Below are 26,831 nucleotides of genomic sequence, written 5' to 3' on the forward strand. Positions count from 1 at the left end.
TTGATCCTTAAGGACAAAATCAAGAATGATAGAGGTTGCAAAGAAACAAATTCAGACTTGAAACAAGGAAAAGCTTCCTATCAAGTTGTATAATACTAAGAAATGATGGGTTCCCCTTCCTTGGAGCTCTTCATATAATTCAACAATTGGCTGGTTCCTCAGTTATTGGGTAAACTATCCTGGGGAATTCCTTCATATATAGGTCAGACTAGAGGGCCACTGAGGTCCCTTACAACTTTTCAAACTCTATGAAGTGATGAGTCTCTTTCTTGCCAACTAGGAATCAGTGCCATCTATCCTCTTTTCCAAAAGAAACCCTGAGTAATTTGACTAATTCAGACCATCTGCCTAGGAGGATAAAAGATGGAAAAAAATACAAGACAGAAAGACCAACAAGCAGAAAGTAGAGGAGTTTCTCTGAATTTCAGGAGCCTAGTGTAAGATGCTTACGTGAGCTGAAGATGCACAGCCTTGTGAAGGAGGAAATAGTAAAAGGTAAATAAGTACCATGTCTACATGGGATTTTAAGACAAAGACTCATTTTAGAGATTCCTATGACTATGCTCTCCTTATTCCATCATTAAGCCTATTATATGAGATGTGCTATGTACAAAAGAAGATTTAAAGATAAATGGAATGTATGAGTTTGAAATATAAAAAAAATGCCCTGAGACTTATTTTATACAGGCCAGGTGACCAATTTGTTTCTCTGGGAAAGGAACAAACGCTATTTGTGAAGGAAAGCCTAATTGCAGGGATTAGTGAGAAGTGAGTGACAGGAAGCAAGGGCTACAAAAGACATTAATGATAGTGAGAGAATTGTCATTTGCTGGAGATTAATAGAGAGCCATTGAAGAATACTGGAAATCAACAAGTACGAATAATAATGGGGAACAGTAATCAATAATACCTTTTAAGAGGAGTAGAGATGCAAGAGGCAAACCACAGATAAACCTAAAGGGAAGCATTGATTTGGGGGGAGGGAAATCGCAATTCCCACTGTCTGGAGCCTTCTAGGTCATAATTATGTCATTGTACAATTCTCTGAGAAGATATTACTTATGGGGAGTGTATTGCTGCATCTATGAGCTCAAATACAAATCCTATCTCTTTCCATTAACTAATAAATAATACTATTCATAGTTTGAGCCTTTAGAGCCCATATGTCTGTAGAGGAGACCTAGACAATAATTCAGATGAATGCCAAATGCTAAAAAGTTCCTGGATCTTCTCAAAGGGGCAAAAAAAAAAAAAAAAAAAACCCAAAATAAAACAGAGAAAAATAACATCTCCAAAGGATACTTGGGCCTTGCCTATCAGGAAGGAATTTCGTTACCACGGGTTACACCAGGAAATGTAAAGCACATCAGAATCAAAGCATTTTCAGCAGACACATTTTGAAGGTCCTATAATAATGAAAGGGAATGAGCTGTGCAAAGAGCTTCATAGCTAGTTCCTCATTCTTTCCTTCTTCCCTTTTTTTCTTTTTTTGGCGGTGATGGATTGGAAGAGAAAACGCTGCCTTGAGAAAGGAAGAAAATTTGACTATCATAAATTGAGATTGGGTTGAATTTAAATTGCTTTTCAAAATTAGTTCTTATATTTTAATTGAAGCATTGGCACCCTACTCAAGGATTTTCAGCATTACATCACGGGCCACTATAAAGTTTTTCTATGATAATCTTCCCAGTTCTCTGAGTCCTTTTCCTCCCCTTCTTCCCCCCCCCCTTTTTTTGCCTTCTCTCTCCTACCTACTCTCTGCACGCCCCTGCCCAGTATGCTAATACAGCCCTCTGTCCAACACTCCACCTCCCAACCGAAATGTGGCTTGCGCTGGCAACAGTAATCAAATCACCGATACTTTTGCTTCAGTATCATACTTAATCATTCAGTACATATCACTGTAGCCCTGGGTCTACAATCACTATCTCTGGGATTCTATCCCTCACCCCGAGCTATACTTCTATATGCTATATGTTAACTTGTGTAAGTTCCATGAAGGGAGGGACCAGTCTTGCTTCCCTACTGTATGGTATAATATAGATTTAAGCACAGTCAGCTTAATCCTAAAACTCTGGGGCATCGCATCCTTCCAATCTGGGAGAGCTGCGCTCTACCTAAGCAGTTTTAAGACTGCTTCGATCCCTTCGAGGGCGGGGGAAGTCTCAGAGGGAGCGACCCCGTAGGACGTTAGAAAAAGGTTGACAGACAGTCGCTGCACCCTTCGCTTCCGTCCGCCAGAGTTCGCTCTTTCTCTTCTCGGCGGAGAGCAACTGCAAGAGTCCCGAGCTCACCGCTCCTCCCGCCCAGCCGAGACGGGAGGCGGGGGCGGGAGCAAAAAGTCCTGGCCCCGCGCGCCCCTCCCCATCCCTTACTCCCTCCTTGTCCCAGCGCCAGTGCCGACGTCGGCGTGGCTCCAGTCGCCATGGTGACAGATCGAGTATCGGACCCGCCCCCCTCTTTGCTTCCCTCCCCAACCCCCATCCCGGCCTCCCTGACGTCGGCGAACGTCAGCGGCGGCGCGCGCCTGGCTGGGCCCCGCAGAGCGGGAGGGAAAAGGGGCGAAGGAGCGAGCGGAGCCGCCGCCGCCGCCGCCGTAGCCGCCGCTGTCGAGCCCGAGCCGGAGCCGTGTCTGCGCCCGCGTCTGCCCGCCCGCCCGCTTGTCCTCGAGTCCGCCCGTGTCCAGCAGCGGGGCCCAGCATGGTCATGGCGGATGGCCCGAGGCACTTGCAGCGCGGGCCGGTTCGGGTGGGGTTCTACGACATCGAGGGCACGCTGGGCAAGGGCAACTTCGCCGTGGTGAAGCTGGGGCGCCACCGCATCACCAAGACCGAGGTGAGGCCCGGGGACCCAGGCACCGGGGAGGTAGGAAGGAACAGTCGAGCGGACCGAGGGGCCGGATCCCCGAAGCCGAGGCCAGCGCGGCCTGGGAGAAAGTCCGGGGCGCGGGTCCGACCCGAGGGCACCGGGACCGGGCGAGGTGGCTACGGGCACGGAAACCCGACTGCCCCCAAGTCCGCACCCTGGTCCGGGAACCGTCGTCTTCGTCCTTCTCAGCACCTGGCCTTCAGGGCAGGGTTTCTTCGGTCCCCGTAACGTTGGGTGGCATCCCCCCTATTTGTAGGAAACGGACCCTACCTCGGTCTTCCCTCCCCTTCGGGACTCGGTCGTCAGGGTTTTGCTAAAGGGACTGACGGCGTGAGATTCTTCGGGGCCGAGGTGTCGAGGCTTGCCCCTCGGGGGACCATAAAGGGAGGGTCTTCTCTTCGCCCTATACGGAGAGAAGCTCCCTTGTCCCTGGGCATGTCTGTCAGCCACTGCCCCTTGCGCCCCTCCTGCGAGACGCTTTACGTTCTCTGGGTTCGGGGAGTAGAAGTCTCTCACCTCGGTGGTTTTTGCATTTCACTTCCCAGACAATAGAACTGGCTCAAGTATTTGGTGCATTTGAAGATGTCAGTGGTTAGTTACCTCTGGGTCAGCCTAGCTAGAAATCTGCGCTTTAATCTAGGGGTTGTGCCTTTGCCGCCGGCGCTTGGGAGTTGTGAACCGATGCCTTTAAACCTTGAAAGATTTTGACTCTTTACTGAAAAACCCGCTTCGTTACTAACAGAAGGTAGACGTTCTTCCATGTATTGCACATGCTGATGCCACTCGTAAATCTCACCACCTTCCTTCTCTAGTCAAACTCATTCTTCTGCAAGTTTTGCCTATTTACTCCAAACTGTTTTCATCTTTTTGTGTTTTAAGTTTTTCAAATTAAAAAAAAAAAACAAAAAAAAAACAAAAACAAAAAAAAACCTTTGAAAAACCGTGGAAACAAAAGCCACATCTCTTGGAGAGTGAAACCCTGTATTTTTTTTGAGGTAGTCTGTTGTGTCTTAGTTGCTAATAGAATCTTTTCCTTGGTCATCTTTTCCAATTTGTACTAATGACCATCCTAGTTTGAATGTGGGGTAAAGTTAATATACTTTTCCTTTGTAAGGGGTTGTTTTCAAAATGCTAAGAGGCCTGGAAGCGCAATTATTATTTTTTACTCTTTTTTTTTTCCTCCCCGGTTGGTTTTCAGAATGATTTTTCTCCAAAATTCCTTCTTTATCTGACCTGATGGGCTCATTTTTTTAGGAGAAAAGAGCTTTATTGTTGTGTCATCTTCTATCTTTGGCCTCTCTGCTGATACTAAAGCATCCCAAATGTGAGATACCTCCTTGTTTCTTTAGCAACTGGACCAAGGTCACAAGGTTGTTCTCTCTTGTTCACCAAACTTACCATATTAGCTATCTCTATCAAGTTTGTGCTTACAGCCAGGAAGTAAACATAATGAAATTATCAGTTTTCTGTTCCATATGATCTCAACTTTTATTTAATTTAAAACAAAACATGTCAAATTACAAACTACAAATTTCTAATTCCCTCAAAAATTAACAATTAACAGTGAATTAAATAGACGGAAATTGTATTTTAATATCTTTTTGGTTAATGGCTATCTTAAATATAAAGAACAATGTTTCTGAGCAAAAATTTCAAGTATTTAATTATTAAAATCTGTATATTTCATAGATTGTGCTTCATTCTAAATAGTTCAGATTGGCAATATTTTTTAAATGAGTTCTGATACTATTAGAAGAATTTAAATAAGTCATGTCACTTTGTCTGGGCCAACCTAGGTGCTATATGACTTCTTGAAGATGGCAACTCAAATCCTCTTTGTGTTTCCTTTTGAACTGGTATTAAATTAATACATTATTATGGAGCTAGGTGTGTCAATCTGTAGGTCCCATCTTTTGATAGAAGTATGAAAGTGAAAGATCTAAGAACTATGTATGTGTTAGCTATATTGAGACTTTGTAATAGTATGATAGGGTTGAGGGAGGACTGAGTATACCAGAAACTAGATTCCTAATCTACAGAGAACTGGATATAGCTTTTAAAATGAGTTTATATTAGTAAGTAAAAAGAAATTTGAAGCAGATTTGGAAGAGGAAAGAAATTTTTTCCTCCTATATTACCCCTCCTTCACCCAGTTCTTCTGCTTGTGTGTAGTGGTTTGCTGAGTGACCTAATAGCATTGGTTTATGTTTGAAAAAAGAAATGAAGTGAAAGGAGTAGAAGGGCAATAGCCAGTCAAAGGAGCAGTGAAGAGCTAGGTTCTCTTTATTTGAAGCTTTAATTTTTATGGTGGCTTTTAAATAAGAATTTCTCTACAAGTAGTACAGATTCAGGTATGGTACCTTACAGAGTTATTGTGAGCATCAAATGAGAACAAATAAAGCACATTGAAAATCTTAAAGATACACACACACACACACTATCTTTCTCTCTCTCTCTCTCTCTTTCTATTTTTTAATAGAGAATGACTTACTTGGATAGGACCTAAAGAAAATATTTGTCCTAAGTTGTGTGAGGTTTGAAATTATTTATAACTAATTCAGCAAATCTGTGGAACTAGTAATTTCATTTTACTTCCTAATATGTTTATTGTGAGGGAATTTTATCTTATGTGTTAAAATTTTCTTATGTATTCTTGGATGATTTAAAAAAAATAAATTTAATAATAATTCTGTCAAAGCTTAGTAAAGCCTAGATAAATGTCAGCCATAAATTCAACCTACAAAACTAGGCTGCTGGTAGAATTGTTTCCTAATTTTATTTTTAATCATTTTAAGTTATAATGTTATTGAATGAATTATGGAATTATAATGAGAATATTTAAATAGAAATAAGCAACAAATTTTAAAGCTTACTTCTGTTTGTTTTCTAAATTTGTATGCATAGTATTAAAAGTATGTATCAACAATATATTCTTATATTTACATTGTAGTTACAGGGGTTTGGGGGGAAATTTTTGTTTTGATTTTAATAGAATGGAATTGAATATTCAGTATAATATATGCATCATAAGTTAGAGATGATATCTTGTTCTCAGGATTAAGGATAAATCTTAAGCTTGTTTGAAAATCATAAACAATGAAACTCTTTCTGTTTTTTATTGATTCCCCCTTTCCTCCTATGTATAATTTTTTTTTATAGAGCATGTGAAGTGTCCATAGGAAAGACACTTATCCTCCCAGAATATCAAGCAGTTCCCAATTCTCTAAAACGAAGTTGCACTGAAGGTGCCCTCCTGCATTGGTAGAAAGAAGATATTTGCAAAAAAGGGAGTATCCCTACTTAGGAGTTAACTTTATTCACTAAAATCATAGGTCCAGTTGCTATATGCATTGTGTGACCCTTAAGGAATTCAAGTTTACTTCTCCAATTGTTGCAATCCAATGCTGGATTTTCAGGCTCAAGACTCTTAGATTCAAATTTTGCTCTGCTACTTTTTTCCTTTCTTCCTCAGGCAAAATAGCTCAGTTTGTTCATCTGTAATGAATGCTTTGGTGTTGAAGATCTAAGGTCCTTTCTAGTCTTAAATCATGTAGGTGTACTGCATTTTGGTCTAATCCAGGGGTCTGAAACTATTGAACAACATATGACTCTTTGAGTATATGCTTGCTTCTTTTTAAGCCAAAATAAAGAAATCAGTCTGTACCTGTGTGACTTATCTGCACCAACTTGTCCTGGATTAGGAATAATGAATCATGAAGGCTTAGAGTGCATTAAAGCTCAAAGCTATTAAGCTTCTCTTTTCCCCACTCTTCACGCCTAAACTGCTTCCCTCATTCTCATGTACCCACCCATCTCCCTTTGGGGTACTCTCCTTTGGTTTTTTTCTTCTTTGGGAGTTAATTTAATAAACATTTATTAAAAAACTCTTATATGTGGAACACTCTGCCATTATAAGGAAGATAAACAATTTGACCTCATGGAACTTTAGGTTTGTAAGAGATGTATATACACCAAGAGTCGTAATACTTAATTTCAAGAGATATCATATATATAGTACATAGTAGGATAACTGAATAAATTAAATTAGACTTGGATTCAAATTGTACCTCTAACATTTATTAGCTCTGGAATTTTTGGCAAATCACAAGCTTTCTAAGTTTCACTGTATTCAGCTGTAAACAAATAAACAAAAATGGAACAGCACCTAAAGTACCTCTTGAAATTAAATAAAGTAACAGATGTGTAGAAATCAAAACAGATGGGATTAAAGTAACATCCGCCACATCATTTGAATGTATGTGTATATGTGTATATATATGCATATATTATATGCATACAAAATAGTATATTTTAACAACTATATCCAAAGTGTTAAAATAAATAGCTCTTGTCCCTTAAAATAGCTGTTGACCCCATCCTAGTTTTTCAGATCACTTCATGCTAGTTAACCAAGTTATTTCTGAGATTCATGTATCTCCTTTTTTAAATTTAATTTTACATAAAAGAAGAAGCTGGACAATAGGAGAATTGAGCTTATTTTTCTTATAGTTCCAATAAATCTTTCTATTTGTTGATATCTTCTTTCAATCTGTATCAGAGAAATAAGCTTTCATATGTTACAGAATATGTGTGACTTGTTTCTCCTCTTGCAAATTGTATACTTCCATATCTTATCTTATATGACTCTTGTCTAAGTTTTCCCAAACAAATCATCTTTCCCCCTAAATCCATCCTTCCTCACATTTCTAATTTTTTACTACACCCACTGTTCTTGTAGCTGAAAACAATCAGTACTCTGCTCTTTTGTCCCCTAGATGGCCCTATCTAATTAGTCGCCAAGTCTTCCATGGCCACACCATCTTCTACATCTGTCCTCTTCCTTCTATTTTAGATGACCACGACCTCAATTTGGTGTTTCATCACTATTCTAACTAAATCTTTCTGCTTTTAGTCTTCCTTCTTTCTAATCCATCCTTCATGAATTTGTCAAAATAATATTCCTAAAACACTGATTTGACCATGCCATTCCAGTAGCATCCTTTTGCCTGTAGGAAAAAATACAGATCCAATCATTCTGGAGAGCGATTGGGACTATGCTCAGAAAGTTATTAAACTATACATACTCTTTGACCCAGCAGTGCTACTACTGGGCTTATATCCCAAAGTGATCTTAAAGGAAGGAAAGGGACCCACATGTGCAAAACTGTTTGTAGCAGTCCTCTTTGTAGTAGCAAGAAACTGGAAACTGAGTGGATGCCCATCAATTAGAGAATGGCTGAATAAATTATAATGTATGAATGTTATGGAATATTATTGTTCTGTAAGAAATGACCAGCAGGATGATTTCAGAGAGGTCTGGAGAAACTTACATGAACTAATGGTAAGTGAAATGAGCAAAACCAGGAAATCATTATACATGGCAACAAGACTATACGATGATAGATTCTGATGGACATGGCTCTCTTCAACAATGAGAAGATTCAAACCAGTTCCAGTTGTTCAGTGATTAAGAAAGGCATCTACACAGAGAGAGAGGCCTGTGGGAACTGAGTGTGGATCACAACATAGCATTTTCACTCTTTCTCTTATTATTTGCTTACATTTTATTTTCCGTCTCAGGTTTTTTTTTTTTTTTTTTTTTTTTTCCCTAGATCTGATTTTTCTTGTGCAGCAAGATAACTGTATAAATATGTATACATGTACTGTATTTAACATATTTAACATGTATTGGACTACCTGCCATCTAGGGAAGGGGGTAGGGGGATGGAGGAAAAATTTTGGAACAGAAAGTTTTGCAAAGGTTAGTGTAGAAAAATTACCCATGCATATGTTTTGTAAATAAAAAGCTTTAATAAAAAAAAAAAATACAAACTCCTCTGTTTGGTATTTAACATATCTTGGCTGTTACCTACCTTCCCAGATTTAGTACACATTATTCCCCTTCACAGTCTGCATTCTAACCAAACTTCATTTTTTCTCTTTCCTTGCACATTATAATGCATTGCTCATCTCTGTGTCTTCATAGAGGCCGCCACTGATGTATGGATTGAATTTCCTCCTTACTTCTGCCTCTTAGAATTCCTACAAATCAGAGCACAACTCAGGTGCTACATCCAGCATGAGACCTTTCACTCTCCTTTCCCCAACTTTGTTCCCCCCGAAGTGCATGCATGTGGGCGCACACACACACACACACACACACACACACATATACACTAGGATACTTTGTACATACTTTGTTTCCACTTGTCTGTATACATATTGTTTCCTCAGCTATGATGGAAACTTTTTGAAGGCGAGGACTATTTATCCATAGCATAGTGCCTAATACATTTTAGATCCTTGATAAGGGATATTCTTCAGTAAGTTGAGTGATCCTTAAACAATTAAGAATCATTCTTTTTCTTTTATTGTCTCAAGAATATCACTATACCAGTGTTTTTTCTCTTCATTCTTAATTTCGTTGCTTAGTTAGTTTTTAGTCATGTCTGATTCTTCATAACACCAGTTGGCATTTTCTTGCCAAAGATACTGGAGTGTTTTGCAGATTTTTTCTCTAGTTGATTTTACAGATGAGGAAGCTAAGGCAAAAAAAAGGGTTAAGCAACTTGCTCATGGTCACACAGCTAGTGTCTGATTCTTAATTAATCAACCTATTTTTCCAGGCTTGGAAGTTCTCAATCAAATCTTTTATGCTATTTTTCAAAGGGAAGTTATCACGGGTAACTTACAGCAGCCTGTTTACACCTTTTAGCCTCCTTTGGATAACATGTAATTTATTCTTTTCACATTATGATGTTAAGTGATTCTAAGTCATGTTGCATTACTAGGAAAGTATTGCTATTAAAAGAGATGAGCAGGTTGGGATCATTGAAAGCACTACATAACTTCCAAGCTGTAATTCAGCCTGATAACCTTTTCCAGCTCCAATTCTGGGCTTAGCTTATTGTTCATATGAGGTACTAGTTGAAATTATACATATTGCTGGACTAATTTGGTGAGTTGCTCATCTACCTGCATCTTACAGCTAATTGACATGCAGTATGAGTCAAGACTCACAAACCCTAAGTAAATTCCCTCAGACAAAAGTAATGGTTTATATGCTATCCTATCTATGTAGTTGGTTAATGTCTTTTTTGGGGGAAGAGGGGTAAATTTTTTTTTTTTTTGTGGTCCTTACCTATGACTTCATCAGTATGAGGAACTTTCCTTAATTTAGATGGGCAACTTAAATGCTACTTAGCTGTAATTTAACTGTAGTCTTAGATCATAAGTTCTTAACCTACTATCCATGATAATTGTATTTCTTTATAATTGATTTTCTTTATAATCCTGTGTATTTTATTTTATCCTCAAAAGGGGTTCATAGGTCTCACCAGACTTCCACAGAGGTCTGTGACAGAAAAAAAAAAAAAAAGTTAAGACCTATGACTAGAGAATTTTCTGGAGCACTGAGAAGGTTGCAAAGCCAGAGCCAGTGAGAGGGACTCATACCAAGCTCCATGACTTCAAGGCCAGCTCTCTATATTATATCATGATGTCTTTCTATTTGCTAGTACTATACAAAAATTTAAAAGTTTGTCTTAGCTATGGCCAGAGATTTAAGGCAAAGATCTTGTATTATTCTGTCCATGTCTTAGACACCTTATCTGGAGCCAGAGACATTTGAGCCATAGCCAGAGACCATTGCTAGTGAGTCTGGATCTCTGATATAAGATTGAATAAAAGAAGAACTAGATACTAGGGGACCATACACCAAGTGTATGATCTAGGTATAGGATAGGATGTGTCTTCTGGGTGTGCCTTATTTGTATGTTACAAGTGTGAGATATACCTCCTGAATGTGCCTCATTTCCTACTATCCTGGTAGGTGCAAACCCTAAGCTAATGCCACAAAGGAGTCCAGTCCAGTCTTGGAAGACCTTCTTCTTAATCCTTCTCTCTCTATTCATCAGTTCTTCTTTGTATCATAAAACCCTGAGAAATGGAGGCCACAATCATTACATCATCATTTAATCTCAGTGATTTGTAGTGGACATGTTCTCCTGAGATCAAAGGACCTTTCTTCTACTACTACTCCCTGTATCCTTGTCTGTGTCTGATTCAGTCCTTTAGTTCTTTTCTTCTTCGGTTCTCCTTTTCCTTGGGGTCCTCCAGAACCCTGGTTTAATTACTAGCAAACTTCTCTTAGTCCTGCAGATCTGCTTTTCACTTTCTTGGTTTCATAGAAACCTGACTTTCCTCAAAATGGCAGTTTATCACTAGCCAGTCAGAGATGCCATTGTTGTTACATCCTTGGAACACTAGAAGAGTTGGCTTCCCCATACCATTTCTGTCTCTCAGCATCATTTAGCAGGGATGCTCCTTTCTTCGTGGTTTACTCATCCATATTCTTGCTACTGTGATCTACTAGATCATCTTCAGGACCTTGCTCACAGTCTTTATTTTCAGCCCAAACCATGAAGTTTTACTTGGGGAATGCACTGGGCCTGAGGACCTGCCCTCATACATATGGGACTTAGCCTCCTAATTCCCCTGACCTGCAGCTTTCCTGCATCCAGACAATCCACAAGGATGGGCTCAGCTTAGCCACACCACTATCCAGAAACATGCTTGATTTTTGAATTCTGAATTTCCGTTTTCTTGTCACTATTTCCTGACCTACCTCCTCATGATGTTCTCACTTACTTGTTTCACATTTCTCGCCCCCCCCCCTTTCCCCGAGTCTGTTGCTTTTATCCTCACTTTTCTCCCTTCTTAATCTTGGACAGGTCCACTACTTTCTCGCTTTCTGCTCCCTGGTCTTCTTGCTCTACTATGATTAACAGTTTTCTGAATCAAGCAGACCTTCTCCCTTATCCTTTTGTGCTCTCAAGTTGCTGAAGGCTATTGAAAGAAATCACACCACTTTACTATATCTATATCTAATTAGATCTATTCTCTACTTTATATCTAATCTCTACTTTCTTTCCTTGCTGAACAACAAAACTTTTGTTGTTTGTTGATTTATGCTTCTACTATCTTCAGTGTCTTTCTCCAAATGTCTCTTTTCTCTTCAGCCTCCAGTGCCTTCTCTGCTCTTCTCTAGCCAATTCAGCCATTGTTTATAAGGGCTCCTCAGAGTCTGGATTGGGAATACAAAGATAGAAATGAAATACTTCACCTTCTATTGGAAGAAAAAGAATGTATGCTGATAGTTACCCAGTAGTGTGAGAGCAATCTTTAGTGGAATATTACTGGCATGTAGGTTGGGCTCTTTTCTATTTAACTTTTTTTTTTTTAATCAGTCTTTGATAAAGACTGGCTGGTCCATTCTCCAAATTTACTCGTGATATAAAGCTGGGATGGTTAGTTACTAACCCACTGGATGATAGAATCATAGAATCCAAATGGAGAGACTGGTGCGTTAAGCTGAATTTCATAAAGAGAAATTCATTAAGGTTGAATATAAAGACTTACTCTTAAATTTAAAAAAATTTAGCTTCACACAGATATAACATAGGGAGGCCTAATTAGACAGCAGTTGTTCTGAAAACTCTTGGCGGAGGGAGAGGGTTAGTGGATTGCAAGCTCAACATGTGACAGCCAAGAAAGTAAAGCAATTGGGATTGTATTAGGAGAGCCATAGCTTCCCAGAAATGGGAGGTGATAAGTCACACTGTATTCTGCTCTTTTTAGACCTCATCTGGGGTCTTTAGATTTGGTTGCTGCCATTTAAAACTATTGGTAAGCTGAGAGGGCATCTAGAGGAGGAGGGGCAGCCAGAATGATGAAGAGCCTTGAGTTAGTATCACAGGAACATCACTTGAAGAAACTAGGCATATTTGCCCTGAAGAAGAGAGAATTCAGTCAGAGCTTAAATGACCACTTGTTAACAATGTTATAATAGGGATTTCTTTGTGCATATGTTAGACCAGATAGCCACTGACATCTCTTTCTACTCTCAGTTCTGGGATACAAAGCAGTTATGAGAAGGGCCACCAGCTACAGAGAGAAGCAGGATGGGCAAAAATGTTGGAGATATCATTTAGGCTGGATCTTGAAGGAAGCTAAAATTTCTAAGATCTCCTCACTTTGTACTTTACTGAGAAAATACAAATCATCTGCTCTTGACTCTGTTCTTACTCACTATTGTCCCTCTAATTTTTCATCCTTCTTCTCCTTTGCTCCTTGAGGAAAAGGTGCCTCTACTTTCCAAAGTCAACTTTTCTATCTTGTTCTAAATTCAGTCTTTTTTCTGCAGAAGCTTGTCTCATTAGTTTTTCACTCTTGTTATTCAATCTTAGATCTTTCCTTGGTATCTAGAAACATATTCAAGCACACCCAAACCTTCAAAAGAAAAACCAAATAACAACAACAAAACACTTCACTGGACCCTGACATTCATTTCTGTTATCAAACTATTATATGTTTCTTCCCTTTTAACTCCTTGAAAAAATCGTCTGTATTTGTATTTTGCCTATACCTCCTCACCTCCTCATTACTGTTATAATTCAGCTTCCAGCCCCAACTGTTGATATTATCAGAGAGAACAATTATAGTCACTTAATTCCTAAGTCCAGTGTGGTCTTTTCAACTTTCCTAATCTTTCCTAACTTCTTTGTGCAGATTTTGATACTATTGATCACGCCTTCCTCCAGGACACATAATCACATATTTGAAATAGGTGGAGACCAGCCATCTAGTCCAACTGAAATCTCTATGACATGCCTTTGATGTGATCATCCAGCTTCTGCTTGAAAACCTGTAGTGATAGGAGAACTCTGGTTGACCATATTAATGAGGTAGCCTGTTCCTGTTTTATGTAAGTCCAGTGATGAGGGAACTTTTTTTCAAATCAAACTAAAATTTCTTTCTTTGCAGTTTCCATTTTGCTTCTAGATTGTTGTCTGCAGCCAAACATAAAAGTTCTAATCTCTCTGCATGTTTGTGATAGCCTTTCAAATACTTGAAGACAGCAATCATATACCTTTTAACCTTCTCTTCATGTTCTTTAACCTATTTTCATGTAATAAGCCTTTCACCATCCTGTTTGATAAGTATGAAGAAGGACCTTAGAATTGTTTTAATCAGTGATTTGAAGAATTTTTATACAGATGTTGATAGCTTCTATTTCTTTTTTAGAGAACAGCTAGTTATTATCCTTTGACACATATAATTATTGAGAAATGGTTCATGTTCTGCTACATTTGCATCAGTTTCCTGAATATCCTGGTTGTCAGACCTTTCAGTCAGAAGTTTGGCGCAAAGATTTATTTCTCAATTAACTGTTTCCCTTCTCCTAATTGGATTAATTTTGTTTATGCAGGAGCTTTTAAATTTGATATAATAAAAATTTTCTGTTTTTATCTTTTAAGATCATTTCTATTCCCTGTTTGGCCAATAACTCTTCATAATTGTTAAAGGTTATCTCCTTCCATTCCTCTCTAGTTTGTTTGTGATATGACCTATGTCATTTTGACAAATCATCCATTGGAACATAAGATATATGGTGTAAAATGTTGGTCTAAACTTAATTTCTGTCATTGATTTTTCTTGACATTTTATGGATACCAATGGAGTACTCAAATTCTCTGTCTCTTAACCTTCACATTGCAAATGTGACGAGCTTGTTTTTTTTTCCTTTTTTTTTCCCAGGTACTACATTTCTCTGACACATATTCTACCTTATTTCTTCTTTGTAATTCCTCATTTGTAATGTATTGTAATGTAATGTAAAATATTCGTCTGCTATGTGTCTTGCCTTTTCCTACTGAATGATCTTCAATTTCAGTTCTTAAGTGGAAGAGTTTATGATTTGTAGCTATGCAATATTATTAAAAGAATATAAGTTCTGAAAACATGGCTCTTTGTTTCAGGGGAAAACTTGAGGTCATTAAAAAAAGTGAGCTTTTTCCCAAAAGCAATCTTACCTGCTCTACTCCAGAATAGTACTCTATTCTGAAGTTTTTTAGATTTTCAGAAGCAGTTGTGCTTTGTCATAACATTTTATGCAGTTAACAGACTTTTTTAAATGTCACATTTCCTTTACTTAGCTTTTCCTGGTTATCTTCTTTCCCCCAAACCAGAAGTAAGTTCTCTATTTCAAATTCCTACAGAACTTGTACCTCTTGATCTCTTGTACTCTTTTATTTTGTACTTTATTATGGCTCTTTTATGTATGTCACAGAGGTAACCCAGAAGCTGACTCCACTCTGATCTGCTAATTACTCCCTTCCCAAGAATTGTTGACTGGAGACATGACCACTCTTATTACTTGGATGAATAAGGAGTTTATAGCTCTAATATCTGTGATAAGGTGATGTTCCACTGTTCCTTATCATCTGCCCTACCACTATGCCTTCCAGATCAATAGGCATTTTTTTATCCATCTGCCATTATACCGTAAAGATTCCTGGAATTCGTTAAATATCTTACCCACTGAACCCCAGGAAACACCAAACCTTTCTTGCTGCCCCAAAGCCTAATTGTACATAGGTGTTATCTCCTTTCAGTTAGAGTATGAGCTTTTTGAGAAAAAGAAGTCTTACTTTCTGTGTCCCTAACACTTAGTATCATTCTTGGCATATTTCCATTCTGTGTCTTGAGAGGAAATCTGGTATAGTAGAAAATGTGTGGGATTTGAAATCAAGACAACTTCAGTTCCAATCAGTTTTGTCATTACCTGACTATATGACCTTGGACAAGTCACTTCTCTGTGGTTGTTTCCTCATTTGTAAATTGAGAGTGTTGGGCCAAATCAGAGGTGTCAAACTCATTCTTTTTTTTTTTTTTTTCTTGCTGAGGCAATTGGGGTTAAGTGACTTGCCCAGGGTCACACAGCTAGGAAGTGTTAAATGTCTGATATCAGATTTGAACTCAGGTCCTCCTGACTTCAGGGCTGGTGCTCTATCCACTGTGCCACCTAGCTGCCCTTGTCAAACTCATTCTTGACCCAGATTAAGATATAATTGGAAAATGTTTTACAAAATAAATAAAAATATTATTCAACACAAGTCATGTTAATTTGAAGTTTTCTATACCTAAATTAATATGTAATAAGGAAGTGCTTATCAAAAATAAAAACATAATACAACATAGATAATATTAACTTATGATTTTCTAAGTCAATATGCAACCTATAGGAATCCTTTGTGTTTCCTGTAGGTCCCTTTTATCTCTAAATCTATGAATTTGTGGTCTTTTCTCTGCCACTAGCTGCTTACTTGAAGAATTATTTATACTCTTTGTTTTATTCCTTAGTAACCAAATTATCTTGCTCTGAATGAGCATCAAATAAAAATTTAATATTTTAAATAGTAATAGTAAAATCCACAAATCAACAAATTAACAAGTTTTTAGTTGTGATATATATGATACTGAAGCAAATAAGTGGCACAGTGAATAAAGCAACAACCCTGGATCTAATTTCAAATCTGCCCTCAAACATTTATTAACTCTGTGATCCCTAGGCAAGTCACTTAACCTCTTTTGGTTTGCTTCAGTTTGCTCATCTGTAAAACAGAGATTATTAATTGAATCCACCTCCCAATGTGGTTGTGAGTATCAAATGGTATGTTAATCATAAAGTGTATAGTACAGTACCTGGAAGACAGTATGTAAATGTCAGCTACCATTATTATTAATATTCAGGGATTAATTTTGTAAAGAATAAATCAAATAATCCATGCTTTAGCCATATGGTAAAAATGGTATACTAAGATTTTGTAATTGCTTTGTATATAATGTTATGTTACCAATTTTCAGTAGTAAAGTCTATGGAAAATTGTTTGAATTATTTTTCCCCCTTTTTTGTGGGGGGAAGGGCAAGGCAGTCAGGATTAAGTGACTTCCCAGCTAATCAGTGTCAAATATCTGAGGTCACATTTGAACTCAGATCTTCCTGATTTAGGATTAGTGCTTTATCTACTGCACTAGCTAACTGCCTCTGATTTTTTTGTTTTGTTTTGTTTTTTAAGTGGAAAAGTACTATGAAAATGCAAAATAACTATTGTGTAAAACTTTGATATTCTGTAGAAATTTTGAACTCTAGCAAAGTTTCAAATATTTCTGATGTAAAACTTCCTCCTGGGAAATTCACTTTCTTAATCTAAAGCACGTAAGAAAACATGTATTTGGAAATAACTGAAACTAGGTCTCTTATTCTGAGTCGCATGAAGATGTTTGATTAATGATCTATTGTAAATTATTAGCACATTGATTTCTTTGAAATTAAATGGATTTCAGAAGTTTGACATTTTTTTCAGTTTATCTCTTTCCCATGTTTTTTAATATAAACCTTTCTTTTGTAAAGGATATTACTGAAAAATGGTTTTTGTTCTATCAAAGAAGACATAACTCATGGGTAATTCTAACTCAGTAATCAAAGCCATAGGGTTAATCAGAAAAACTCATAACATTAAAATTAAATTAATTAATGGTAGATTAGAATGGAGCAAATTGGAAATCCATACTGATATATAAGTTGTTAAAATAGTAAATTATTGACATATATATGTGTATAGTCCAATAAGTTGCTTTTTATATAATTCTGAAAAGCCTAAGTATGTTACATTTTATTGATATTAAAATATTACTTTGAATTACTTTGAATATTTCTCCAATTCAAGAAAAGTCATCCTAACCACCATTTAATCAAGTTAAGACTTTGCCATTTGTTTTTATTATTGAATTCTCTTGTATTTGAAGTACAAATTTGAAAGGAAAAGATTCCAGTTTTCTCAAAAGTTTAAAGATATTCATTCAGTCAAGTAAATTTTACTCCAGATGTAAAATTTTAATACTTCTTTCACTGAAATTTTTTAACTATGCTTATTAACACATTATGATGGGATTTAGAATCTGATATTATATCCTTGATCCCATTCAGTGCTACATTTTTGAGCCTGAAAAAGTACATTCCTGTCTTGGTACTTCCCGTTGTGTAATGGGGATAGTAATGCCTGATGCCTTGAAATGCCATTGAACAATTAAGATATTATTAACTAAATTATAATAAAATATTACCTCAAAAAGCAAATGTATGTTAATCCTTTCTGATATGGTGGTTAGAAAAGTATTTATAACTATGTAACTTCCTTGCAAACCCCCAATGCCATTTTTTTGCATCTTTCTTTTTTTGTATAGGTTGATGAATCCTCTGTAGAATTGTTTTTTTAACACTTTTTATGTATGTATTTTAATTTAAGGGCCTTTCATTTTTCATATGAGAAGGAAATTAATCTTTTAAATGTTCTTTAGTAATAAACAGTGTTGCTTTTTGTTTTAATGTGGCTTTCAGACTGAGACAGAGAGAAAAGTAATAATGCTAAACTTTAGTAAAAACTAATCTTGCCATAATTTCTTGAAATAACAAAATTGAATTTGGTTTCATATAGTCAGGAATTTATTAGCTCAAATTCTAATATTAAAGCACAGTCAATAGTTATATACAAACATAAGGAAAAATAATTTTGAATATATCCAGGATTATAAACATAGCCTATTTAATGAGCATGTAAAAACTAGTTCATCCACTTATAAGACAGTAATACAGTGAAACACTTATTGTTAATGTTGGTGTTAAGATTATCACTTATAAGCAAATCCTTGTTTATCAGATTTTTACTATATGTAATCTATGGCATACAGTATCAAAATTTATTACAATTCTGCTTTTTATTTTCTCAAGTTATACTAGTCACAGAATTTAATAATTGGAAGGGCCCTCATCAGTCATCCCATGAAACTTATTTCTGGAAAGGAATTACTCATACAACATGTCCATAGTATCACTCCAACCTTTGCTTGAAAAGTAATCCAATACTTATAAAGGAGTTTATTCTACTTATAGATAGCTCCAGGTGTTTAGGAAGTTCTGATCTCCAGCCTAAATTTTGTTATAATTTCTACTAGTTGTCTTTCTCTTTAGAGCCACATCAGTCAAGTTTAATCCCATTTTCATAGGATAGCCCCTTTAAGATAGCTATCATGTTTCTCCTGACTCTTTTTTTCCAGCTTAAATGTTTATAATTCCTTCCATTGATTATCATGTAACATGTACTCGAGCTCTATCAACCAATCTGGTTGCTCTTTTGATACTCTCAGGGTCAGCAGTGCCTTTTCTAAACTTGTTCCTTGAAGTGAATCACTTATACCAATTCTGGTATAAAATTGGAGGGTTGGGAAACAGCAGGACTAACAGATTCTTCTTGTTGAATTTATGCTGCTTTTAATGCAGCCCAAGGTGACATGAGCATTTTGGGTTATCACATCACAATATTAATTGGTGTTGGCAAAACTATTAAAACTTCTACTAAGTTCTTTTTTTTTCCAGAAAAACGATTATCCAACCATCCCCCTCCCCTTGTATTTGTGAGATTGAGTTATTGAATCCAAGAGTAATACTTTATATTGTCCTTATTAACTGTCAATTTTGCTTCAGTTCTAGTCTGTTAAGATATTTTTGGATCCTGACTCAGTTAGTCATTGTGTTAGTTATCCCTGCCAGATTGGAGCCATTTAAAAACTTGGCACATGTTATCTATGTTTTTTATCCAAGTCATTAACAAAAATATTAAATAGCACTATGCAGAGTATCCTGGGTCACTTGATTGGTGAATTCCTATCAAGGTGAAATAAAAAATGATGACTGTTCTTTGGAGTGGCCATTCAGCCATTTCCAAATCTGGCTGTAATAGCCTTCCATGTTTTCAACAAAGACTCAGAGATTGCCAAATCTAATGAACTTTTCTCAGTCTTGATCTATCTTGACCTAGATAGTATTTGATACTAGTTACCATCCCCCACCTTCCTGATAGTCTTTGGTCCAATGACAATAGCCTTTTTGCTGTTCCTAGAAGATAATGTTCCATCTTCTAACACTGAATGGGTTAGATGGGACAACACGGTTGTCCCTCATGCATGGAATGCTTTGCTTCCTAATCTCTGCCTCCTGACTTTCCTGGCTCACTTCAAAACTCAACTGAAATGCTACTTTCTGCAGAAATACTTTTCTTGTCCCTTCAGCTGCTAAAGCCTTCCCTGCTAAGGTAACCTTGAATCTATGTTCTATATACCTCCAATATATCTACATACACAATGAAAGTACAGTCTTTGAGAACAGGGACTGTTTTTGCTTTTTCTTTGTAGCCTCAGTACTCTTATTTAGCATTGGCAGGTAGTAAGCCTTTAATAAGTACTTATTGGTTGATTGAGATGTTTTAGCAAATCTTTTAGTAAAATTTAATAAAGCAGTATCAGCAGCATTTCTCTGCTCTATCAGGTTGGTAACCAAGTCAGAAGAAAAAATAAGGTTAGCCTGGCATTATGTCTTTGATAAAAAACCATGGTAATTCTTTATGATCACCACTTTCTTTTCCATACATTATTAATCATCTCTTAATAATTTGTACTAAGTGTGTTCTATAAATCCAGGTCAAGGTCACTGGCCTAGTTTGCAGACTTTCTTTTCCTTTTTTTGACCCTTACTCTTCCAGTCCTACAGAACCTCTCCTGTTTTTTCACTCTTCATGCATGACTGACAATGTTTCAATATTTAGCTACTTAATTAGCAAACATTTTTAAGAACCAAGTATGTGTCAGGCATAGGAAATGTAGAAACAAAGAATGAAAAAGTCCCTACTGTCAAGGAACTTATATTCTATGAGTAAGACAACATATAGATCTATAAATATATGTAGAATACATACAAAATAAGTAAATTCAAGGAGCTCATCAGGAAAAACTTCATGTAAATGTTTATTTTTAAAATTCTGAACTTAAAAAAAATAACAAAATGAGCCTTTCTATATATAATGTAGAACAGAAGAAAGAACTTGTACAAGAACTGAATATTGTGTAGATCTTGCTCTTCTTAAAGGTGGCACATGAACTGTGTCTTGAAGGAAGAGAGGGAATTTATGAACAGAGGTCATATCTCACAAAAATTGGGGGGTTTTGAGAAGGTTAGTTTTTTTTTCTCTTCCCTTTTATTCTATCATTATTTTATTCTCTCATTTTTTTAAAAACAGGGACACTTAACTCTTTTGTCCCATGTAATTTCATTGATGATTTCTTGAAACAGAGTTCTGGAAAACCGGACTTTGATTCTATTGGAACTATTTGACCATGCCTTAAATTCAAATCATTCTGCTGTCATTAATTGGCTAATAATATATCCCAGCCCAAGCCTTATTTGGTCATTGTTTGGATTTTGATGGTTCATGTGAATTGTAAATTTTTCTGTTCCCCTCCCACAAGATTTTTTTTTTTAATTTTTTTTTTTTTGAGTAGGCAAGCCATCTCTTGCCTCATTTCTTACCTGGCTTTAAAATGGTATTGCCTCAGACAAACTTAGACTTGTTAAAGATCTTAGTTTAAAAAGGACAAGATCTCCCACTACATCTAGGGTCTTCTCCATTCATGCTGATCTATGTCTTGCCCACTGGACTTAGGTGACTTTGGAGGAGAGAGTGAAGCTGATGACTTAGCCAGCCTCACTTGCAAGTCAAGACATCACCCTCCTGATGTTATTTATCTTCCAAAACCAGAGATGAGCAACAATAACAACTTGCTGTGTCTTGAAAGAGGAGAAGGATTCTCTGAGTCAAGATCATATCTATCTCTACTTTTAAGTGTAGTTCATTTAAGCCAGGTGATTTGAATTTATCATGGTCAGTAAGGTACTTTCTTATTGTTTCCTTACTTATATTGGTTATTAACTCCACTCTAGCCAATTTATTCTCTTTTATAATACAAAAATCCCTCTTTTAATAAAGAAAACAGAAACAAATTTAAGAATTGAACAATTTATTTCTCTTTTCCCTCCCTCTTATTCCACCTGTCCCAAATTTGGCCTCTTACTTTTGGAACTCTTCTTTATTCCAGAATAGCTTTTAAAAAAAAAAAAAAAAAAAAAAAAAAAAAACCTTTTTATTATTTTTAGCTTCCTTACTGACCTTAACTTATTCTGAATTTCCACACTTTGGCTAATATTCTTATAACTTTGCTTTTGTATTCATCTTCTGTTACTTCATTTCATCTTCTATGTATGTCTTTTTAAAAACTTAAAAACTTAAGTTGGTTGGTAAATTCTGTGTTCATCTACATGCATCTCTTTACAAGGTTCCTGTTTGTGCCTATAGAATTGAATTCTTGATAATTTTCCATCTCTGTGGGACTGATTTTTCCTGTAGAATTTTGAAATATGAAATTTTACCTGCTTTTTTTTAATAAACCCTTTGAAATCTAGTCTTCCAAAATCTAAGGTTCATGTCAGACTGTGCCAGGGTTTCCTTTCTTTTATCACAAATTATAAGAGGGAGTGGTCACTTCTCCCTCAGGATCCCCATCATTTCCTGTTAGTGAAATTAAGATCTAGAATTCAACTTCTTTTGTTGGTTTCTTCACCTTTTAAAAAATGAGATTACCATTGAAACTGCCTTGCTTTTGACACAAAGAAACCTATAACAGATGTTTGAATATTTAAAGTCCCTTTATATTATATGTTACTATTATATGTTTGTTTGTGCCTAGCTTAAATTCAGTTTTCCAAACTCCTCATATATTTCTTCTTTTTTTCCAAGTGATACATTTCTATGACACAACTTCTTTTATCTTCCCATTGATCTTCACCCAAATATTCTCTACCACACTTAGCCCCTTCTGTTCTTAGATTTTCTCACATTAATATGTCTATATATATGTGTGTATATATATATATCACATATATTATATGTTATTACATATTACATACGATATTACATACGATAACTTCATAGTCAAACTTTCTAGAGAAAGTCAATCCAAGAAAGATGACAACTTCTCAAGAATAGGCCGATGAGTCCTTCGATGAAGAGTTAGTACACAAGCCTTTATTAAAATGCTTACTATTTCCTAAGTGCTAGAAATACAAAGGCAAAAAAAAAAAAAAAAGCCTCTGCCTTCAAGGATAATATGTTCTAAAGTTAGAAGATAGGATGTAAATAACTAGGTACTCACAAAATATGTACAGAGTTGAAGGTAATCTGAAAAGGTAAGGCATTAGAAGTGAGGAGATCATGAAGGGTCTATTGCAAGAAAATGGGATTTGAATTGAGTCTCCAAAGAAGACTATCAAAACTAAAAGGCAGAGGTGAGAAGGAGAGAATTCAGACATGGGGTACAGTCAATGCAAAATCATGGAGACAGGGAATGGAGTACTGTGTTCAAGTTACTTCAAGTAGGCAGTGTAGCAGGATCAGGGAGGAGAGAAAGGCATCGAAGATTGGAAAAGTAGTTAAGGACCAGGTAATAAAGAGCTTTAAATACCAAACAGACAACTTTATATTTGATCCTGAGTGGAATAGGAAAGCCATCAAAGCTCATTTGGAAGGTTGGTCATGGTAATACCTGCTCTTGGCAATTTATGGAGAATGGTATTGAATGGGGGTAGATTTGAGGTTAGAAGATCAGTTAGAAGGCTATTGTAGTAATCTAACTAAGATGAGATGAGGTCGTCAACTAGGGTTGTGGCCATGAGTAGAGGGAATGGAACATATATGAGAAATGTTGTGAAGGCAGAAATGACACTTATTTGGTCATGCATTAGAAAATGAGTGAGAGTGAAGTGACAAGAATAGGTGAGGTGAGAATGAGGAAGGTGGAGCCAAGATGGCAGAGTAAAGGCAGGAAGCTGCCCAATCTCTCCCCCAAACTACTCCAAATTCCTTTAAATAATGATTCTAAACAAAATTTTAGAGCATTAGAACAAAAAATTGTTTTAAGTGTAATTGGAGAAAAATATTGAATAAATAATTTTTTAAAAATAACTCTGAGTTCATTAAGTAATTGAAAGGATGATGGTACCTTGGAAGGAGAGAGGGCAGGTAATAAAATTTGTTTTGGACATACTGAGTTTGAGACTCATGGATGGGACAACCAGTTCTTGATATTCAAAAAGCAGTTGGAGATGCATAGCTGTAGCTGAGCAGATATCTCAGCCCTTTATATAGAGATCTGGAGATCATCTGCATAAAAATCATTGAACCATAATGATGAGAGGAACCTTGCCTTTCCACAATTTTTCAGTGTGCTATTTCTTTTGAAAAAGGTATATTTATTCAGAGGCATATTCTAGATATGGGTCTCATCAAACTCTTAGTGATACTTAGGTCAAATTTCTCTTTTTATTTTAGGATCTCTAGTTCATATTGCTTGTTGCCTAAACTTTGTGTTTAGGTTTTTGTGCCATAGGTTTTATTTTTGGATCCTTTTGTGGGTTTGTCTCCTATAAACTTCTGAATGTTTCAACTGATATTTTTCTTACATTTTAGTTACTTGATATGGGATCTAACTTGGGGGAATTTACATAAGCAATTTTCTCCTTCCTACCTCCCTTTTAGGTTAAAGCTCTTTTAATTAGATTTGCAAGATTGAAGACAAAAACATTTTTAAAAATTAAATTAATTTTTTTCCTTAACAAAAATTGATTTTCTTTCTTCCCTCTTTCCTGCCTTTGTTAGTTACACTCTGTTCTTGGCCAGGAGTTTGTAATGCTTACTTGTTAAGCTATGTTACAGAACTCTAAATTATGTTCTCAAATAAAAATTTAACATTAAGGTCACTATCTAAATTGTTTTTTTTCTATGCACCTCTTGCTTTCAGAGGACAGTAGTCAGGTAAATGTCATTTGTATCTATATTGTTCAAGACAAAATTATCTTTGACAGTGCTTTCCAGGTTCCTTCTGGCAGTATAATTTGTGCCACAGTGAGTCATCAGACATAGATAGTTATCCTTTGCTTTGGCACAACTTGAGAGGTTTTCTGTTATGTCTTGTTCATGGCCTAGAAAGACGGTAGACCTCTATATTATTGTTTTTAGGTTAACAGTTGCCACAGCACCTCATGAGCATGGAGTCAACATCCACCACTGTTCTCTTCTTTCTTCCTTTGATACGTACTGGATGGATGATCTCTTATTTGAGAGCTCCTGTGGTTCTATTTTTGTTCCTTAGAGCATAAGCAGCTGCTTCTTCAAAGCATTCTGATAGCTCTTCAAAAAGAGTTTCAGTTTTTTTTTTTAATTTGTAGTTGTACACATATTTAACATATATAGGACTGCTTGCCATTTTGGGGGGGGGGAAGAGGGAGGGAGGGGAAAAAACGAAACATAAGTGATTGCAAGGGATAATGTTGTGTAAAAATTATCCTGGCATGGATTCTGTCAATACAAAGTTATTATTAAATAAAATTAAATTAAAAATATATATATATTAATTTATAGTTGTACAGTGTCTTTTTTTCTTCTGTATATGACATTTTTCTATTCTCCAATCTCTTATTTCTCAGTGTGTCTTAATGAAGTTTTATTCTTGGTTTGCTGGGAGTGTGTGTGTGTGTGTGTGTGTGTGTGTGTGTGTGTGTGTGTGTTTAAAGAACAGTTTATTAATCTGGATAACATGTAAGATAGTAAGGTATTCCTTGAGACTCCTTAACCTTCTCTAAGCAAGAAATCAGCCCATACTTTAAGCAAAGGGAGCAATTGCTTGCAGCAAACGTGCAAACATCAGTATTGGTCATTCCAAATTCCTCTCTGCTTTTGGTATTAATTGACATCATGAGTCCCACTTTTCATACTTTTAGTGGTTTTTGTGACTCTCCTGCTCATTTAGTCCAGATCTCTCTCGACTTGTCACCAAGACAACTTTATGGCTCCACCTAATTTCCTCTTCTTTCTTTCTAAAACTTTGTTTTTTCTACTTATCCTTGCCTTAGCATCTACCTTCTCTTTTAGTAGTCTAAATTCTTACTTGCAGAAAGACAATTTACCTCTATCAGGAGGTAAAAAGATAAATCTAAGTTAACCAAGAAGGGGAAAATCAAGGGATTTTTCATATTTTCAGTATGTCCAAAACAAGGAGGCTGACTATTAGTAATGAAGGACTGGCAACTTCCAAGGGAAGGGTTTTTTGTTTTGTTTTGTTTTTTTTAATGTATATTTTCAGTATCATGTGGCATACTTAGTATTTGCAGGTATAGTAGAGAAGTCAAATGTAGAAAGGTATAAATAATAGACATTTATTTTACAGACCATAATAAAACAAAAATGGTAAATGGATAATAATCTAAATTCACAAATTTCTCTGAATTCCTTATGTTCATTATTTCTTCCAACCTGTCTATTCATAGACATTACATATAGTACATATGTTCTACCAGTCTTTAATGGATGATCTTTTATATTATAAGGTATCAATTTAATGAGTATTACTAGTTTCTCACTCAAAACATGCTAGGCATTGTGCTGAGTGCTGGATGTGCAAAAACAAGAAGGCAGCATGTTACAAGGGAAAGAATGGAATCTGCAAGCAGAGAAACTGGCTTAAGTTCTACTTTTGCCATTTACGGCCTGTGTATCTTCAGGCAAGCCACTTTACCTTTCTGGGTATCAATTTCCTCTGTAAAATAAAGGGGTTGGACTATATGGCCCTTGACATCTTTTAAAGCTCTAAGGCCTGTTATCCTGGGATTCTAAAGATTAAGAATGAAGTAAATGTGGACTAAATAAATGCTCCAAACAAAAAGTTGGTTAGGAAAATAATCATAGAAACAGATTATTATATTTGAGTGATAACAGTGAGATTGGCCTATCAAAATTTACCAGAAGCAGCTAAAGCAATTAAAAGAATTTTCTAACTTTTAAAACATTAACAAGATTAATGAACTTATCGTACAATTTAAAAAGTCTAAAATGTTAGCAAGTTAGTCCCAAAAGAAATTCAAAAGTAAATAGAATTCAAATTTCAAAAAAAAATATTGACCTAATCAGCAAGCTATTATGAAAGAGGACCAAAATGACATCATTATATTAGAGTCAAATTACAGTGTGTTTGACTATAGCTGATCAGATCAATTTGAGCTCAGAAGGCTTTGTCATAGGTCAGACACAGTCTATATAAACATTTGGAATGGAGATGTCTCAAAATTTGCTCATTTCACATTTCTTTTGAACAACTGCAATTCTAGTTTGTTCATAGAGCAC

The 26,831-nt window shown here is 36.2% G+C and overlaps 1 protein-coding gene across 1 annotated transcript in view; it reads left to right on the forward strand.

Annotated features, from left to right (window-relative positions):
* Nucleotides 1–2,567: 2,567 nt before the first annotated feature.
* The window catches only part of SIK2 (salt inducible kinase 2), a 142,920-nt gene continuing 118,656 nt past the window's right edge, over nucleotides 2,568–26,831 (forward strand). Inside the window, exon 1 of the mRNA XM_051986959.1 lies at nucleotides 2,568–2,835. Within this exon, the coding sequence (XP_051842919.1) occupies nucleotides 2,701–2,835 (135 nt within the window). The 5' untranslated portion in view covers nucleotides 2,568–2,700. The remainder of the gene's footprint in view (nucleotides 2,836–26,831) is intronic.

Source organism: Antechinus flavipes, chromosome 3 (genome assembly GCF_016432865.1).
Source record: "Antechinus flavipes isolate AdamAnt ecotype Samford, QLD, Australia chromosome 3, AdamAnt_v2, whole genome shotgun sequence".
NCBI lineage: Eukaryota > Metazoa > Chordata > Mammalia > Dasyuromorphia > Dasyuridae > Antechinus > Antechinus flavipes.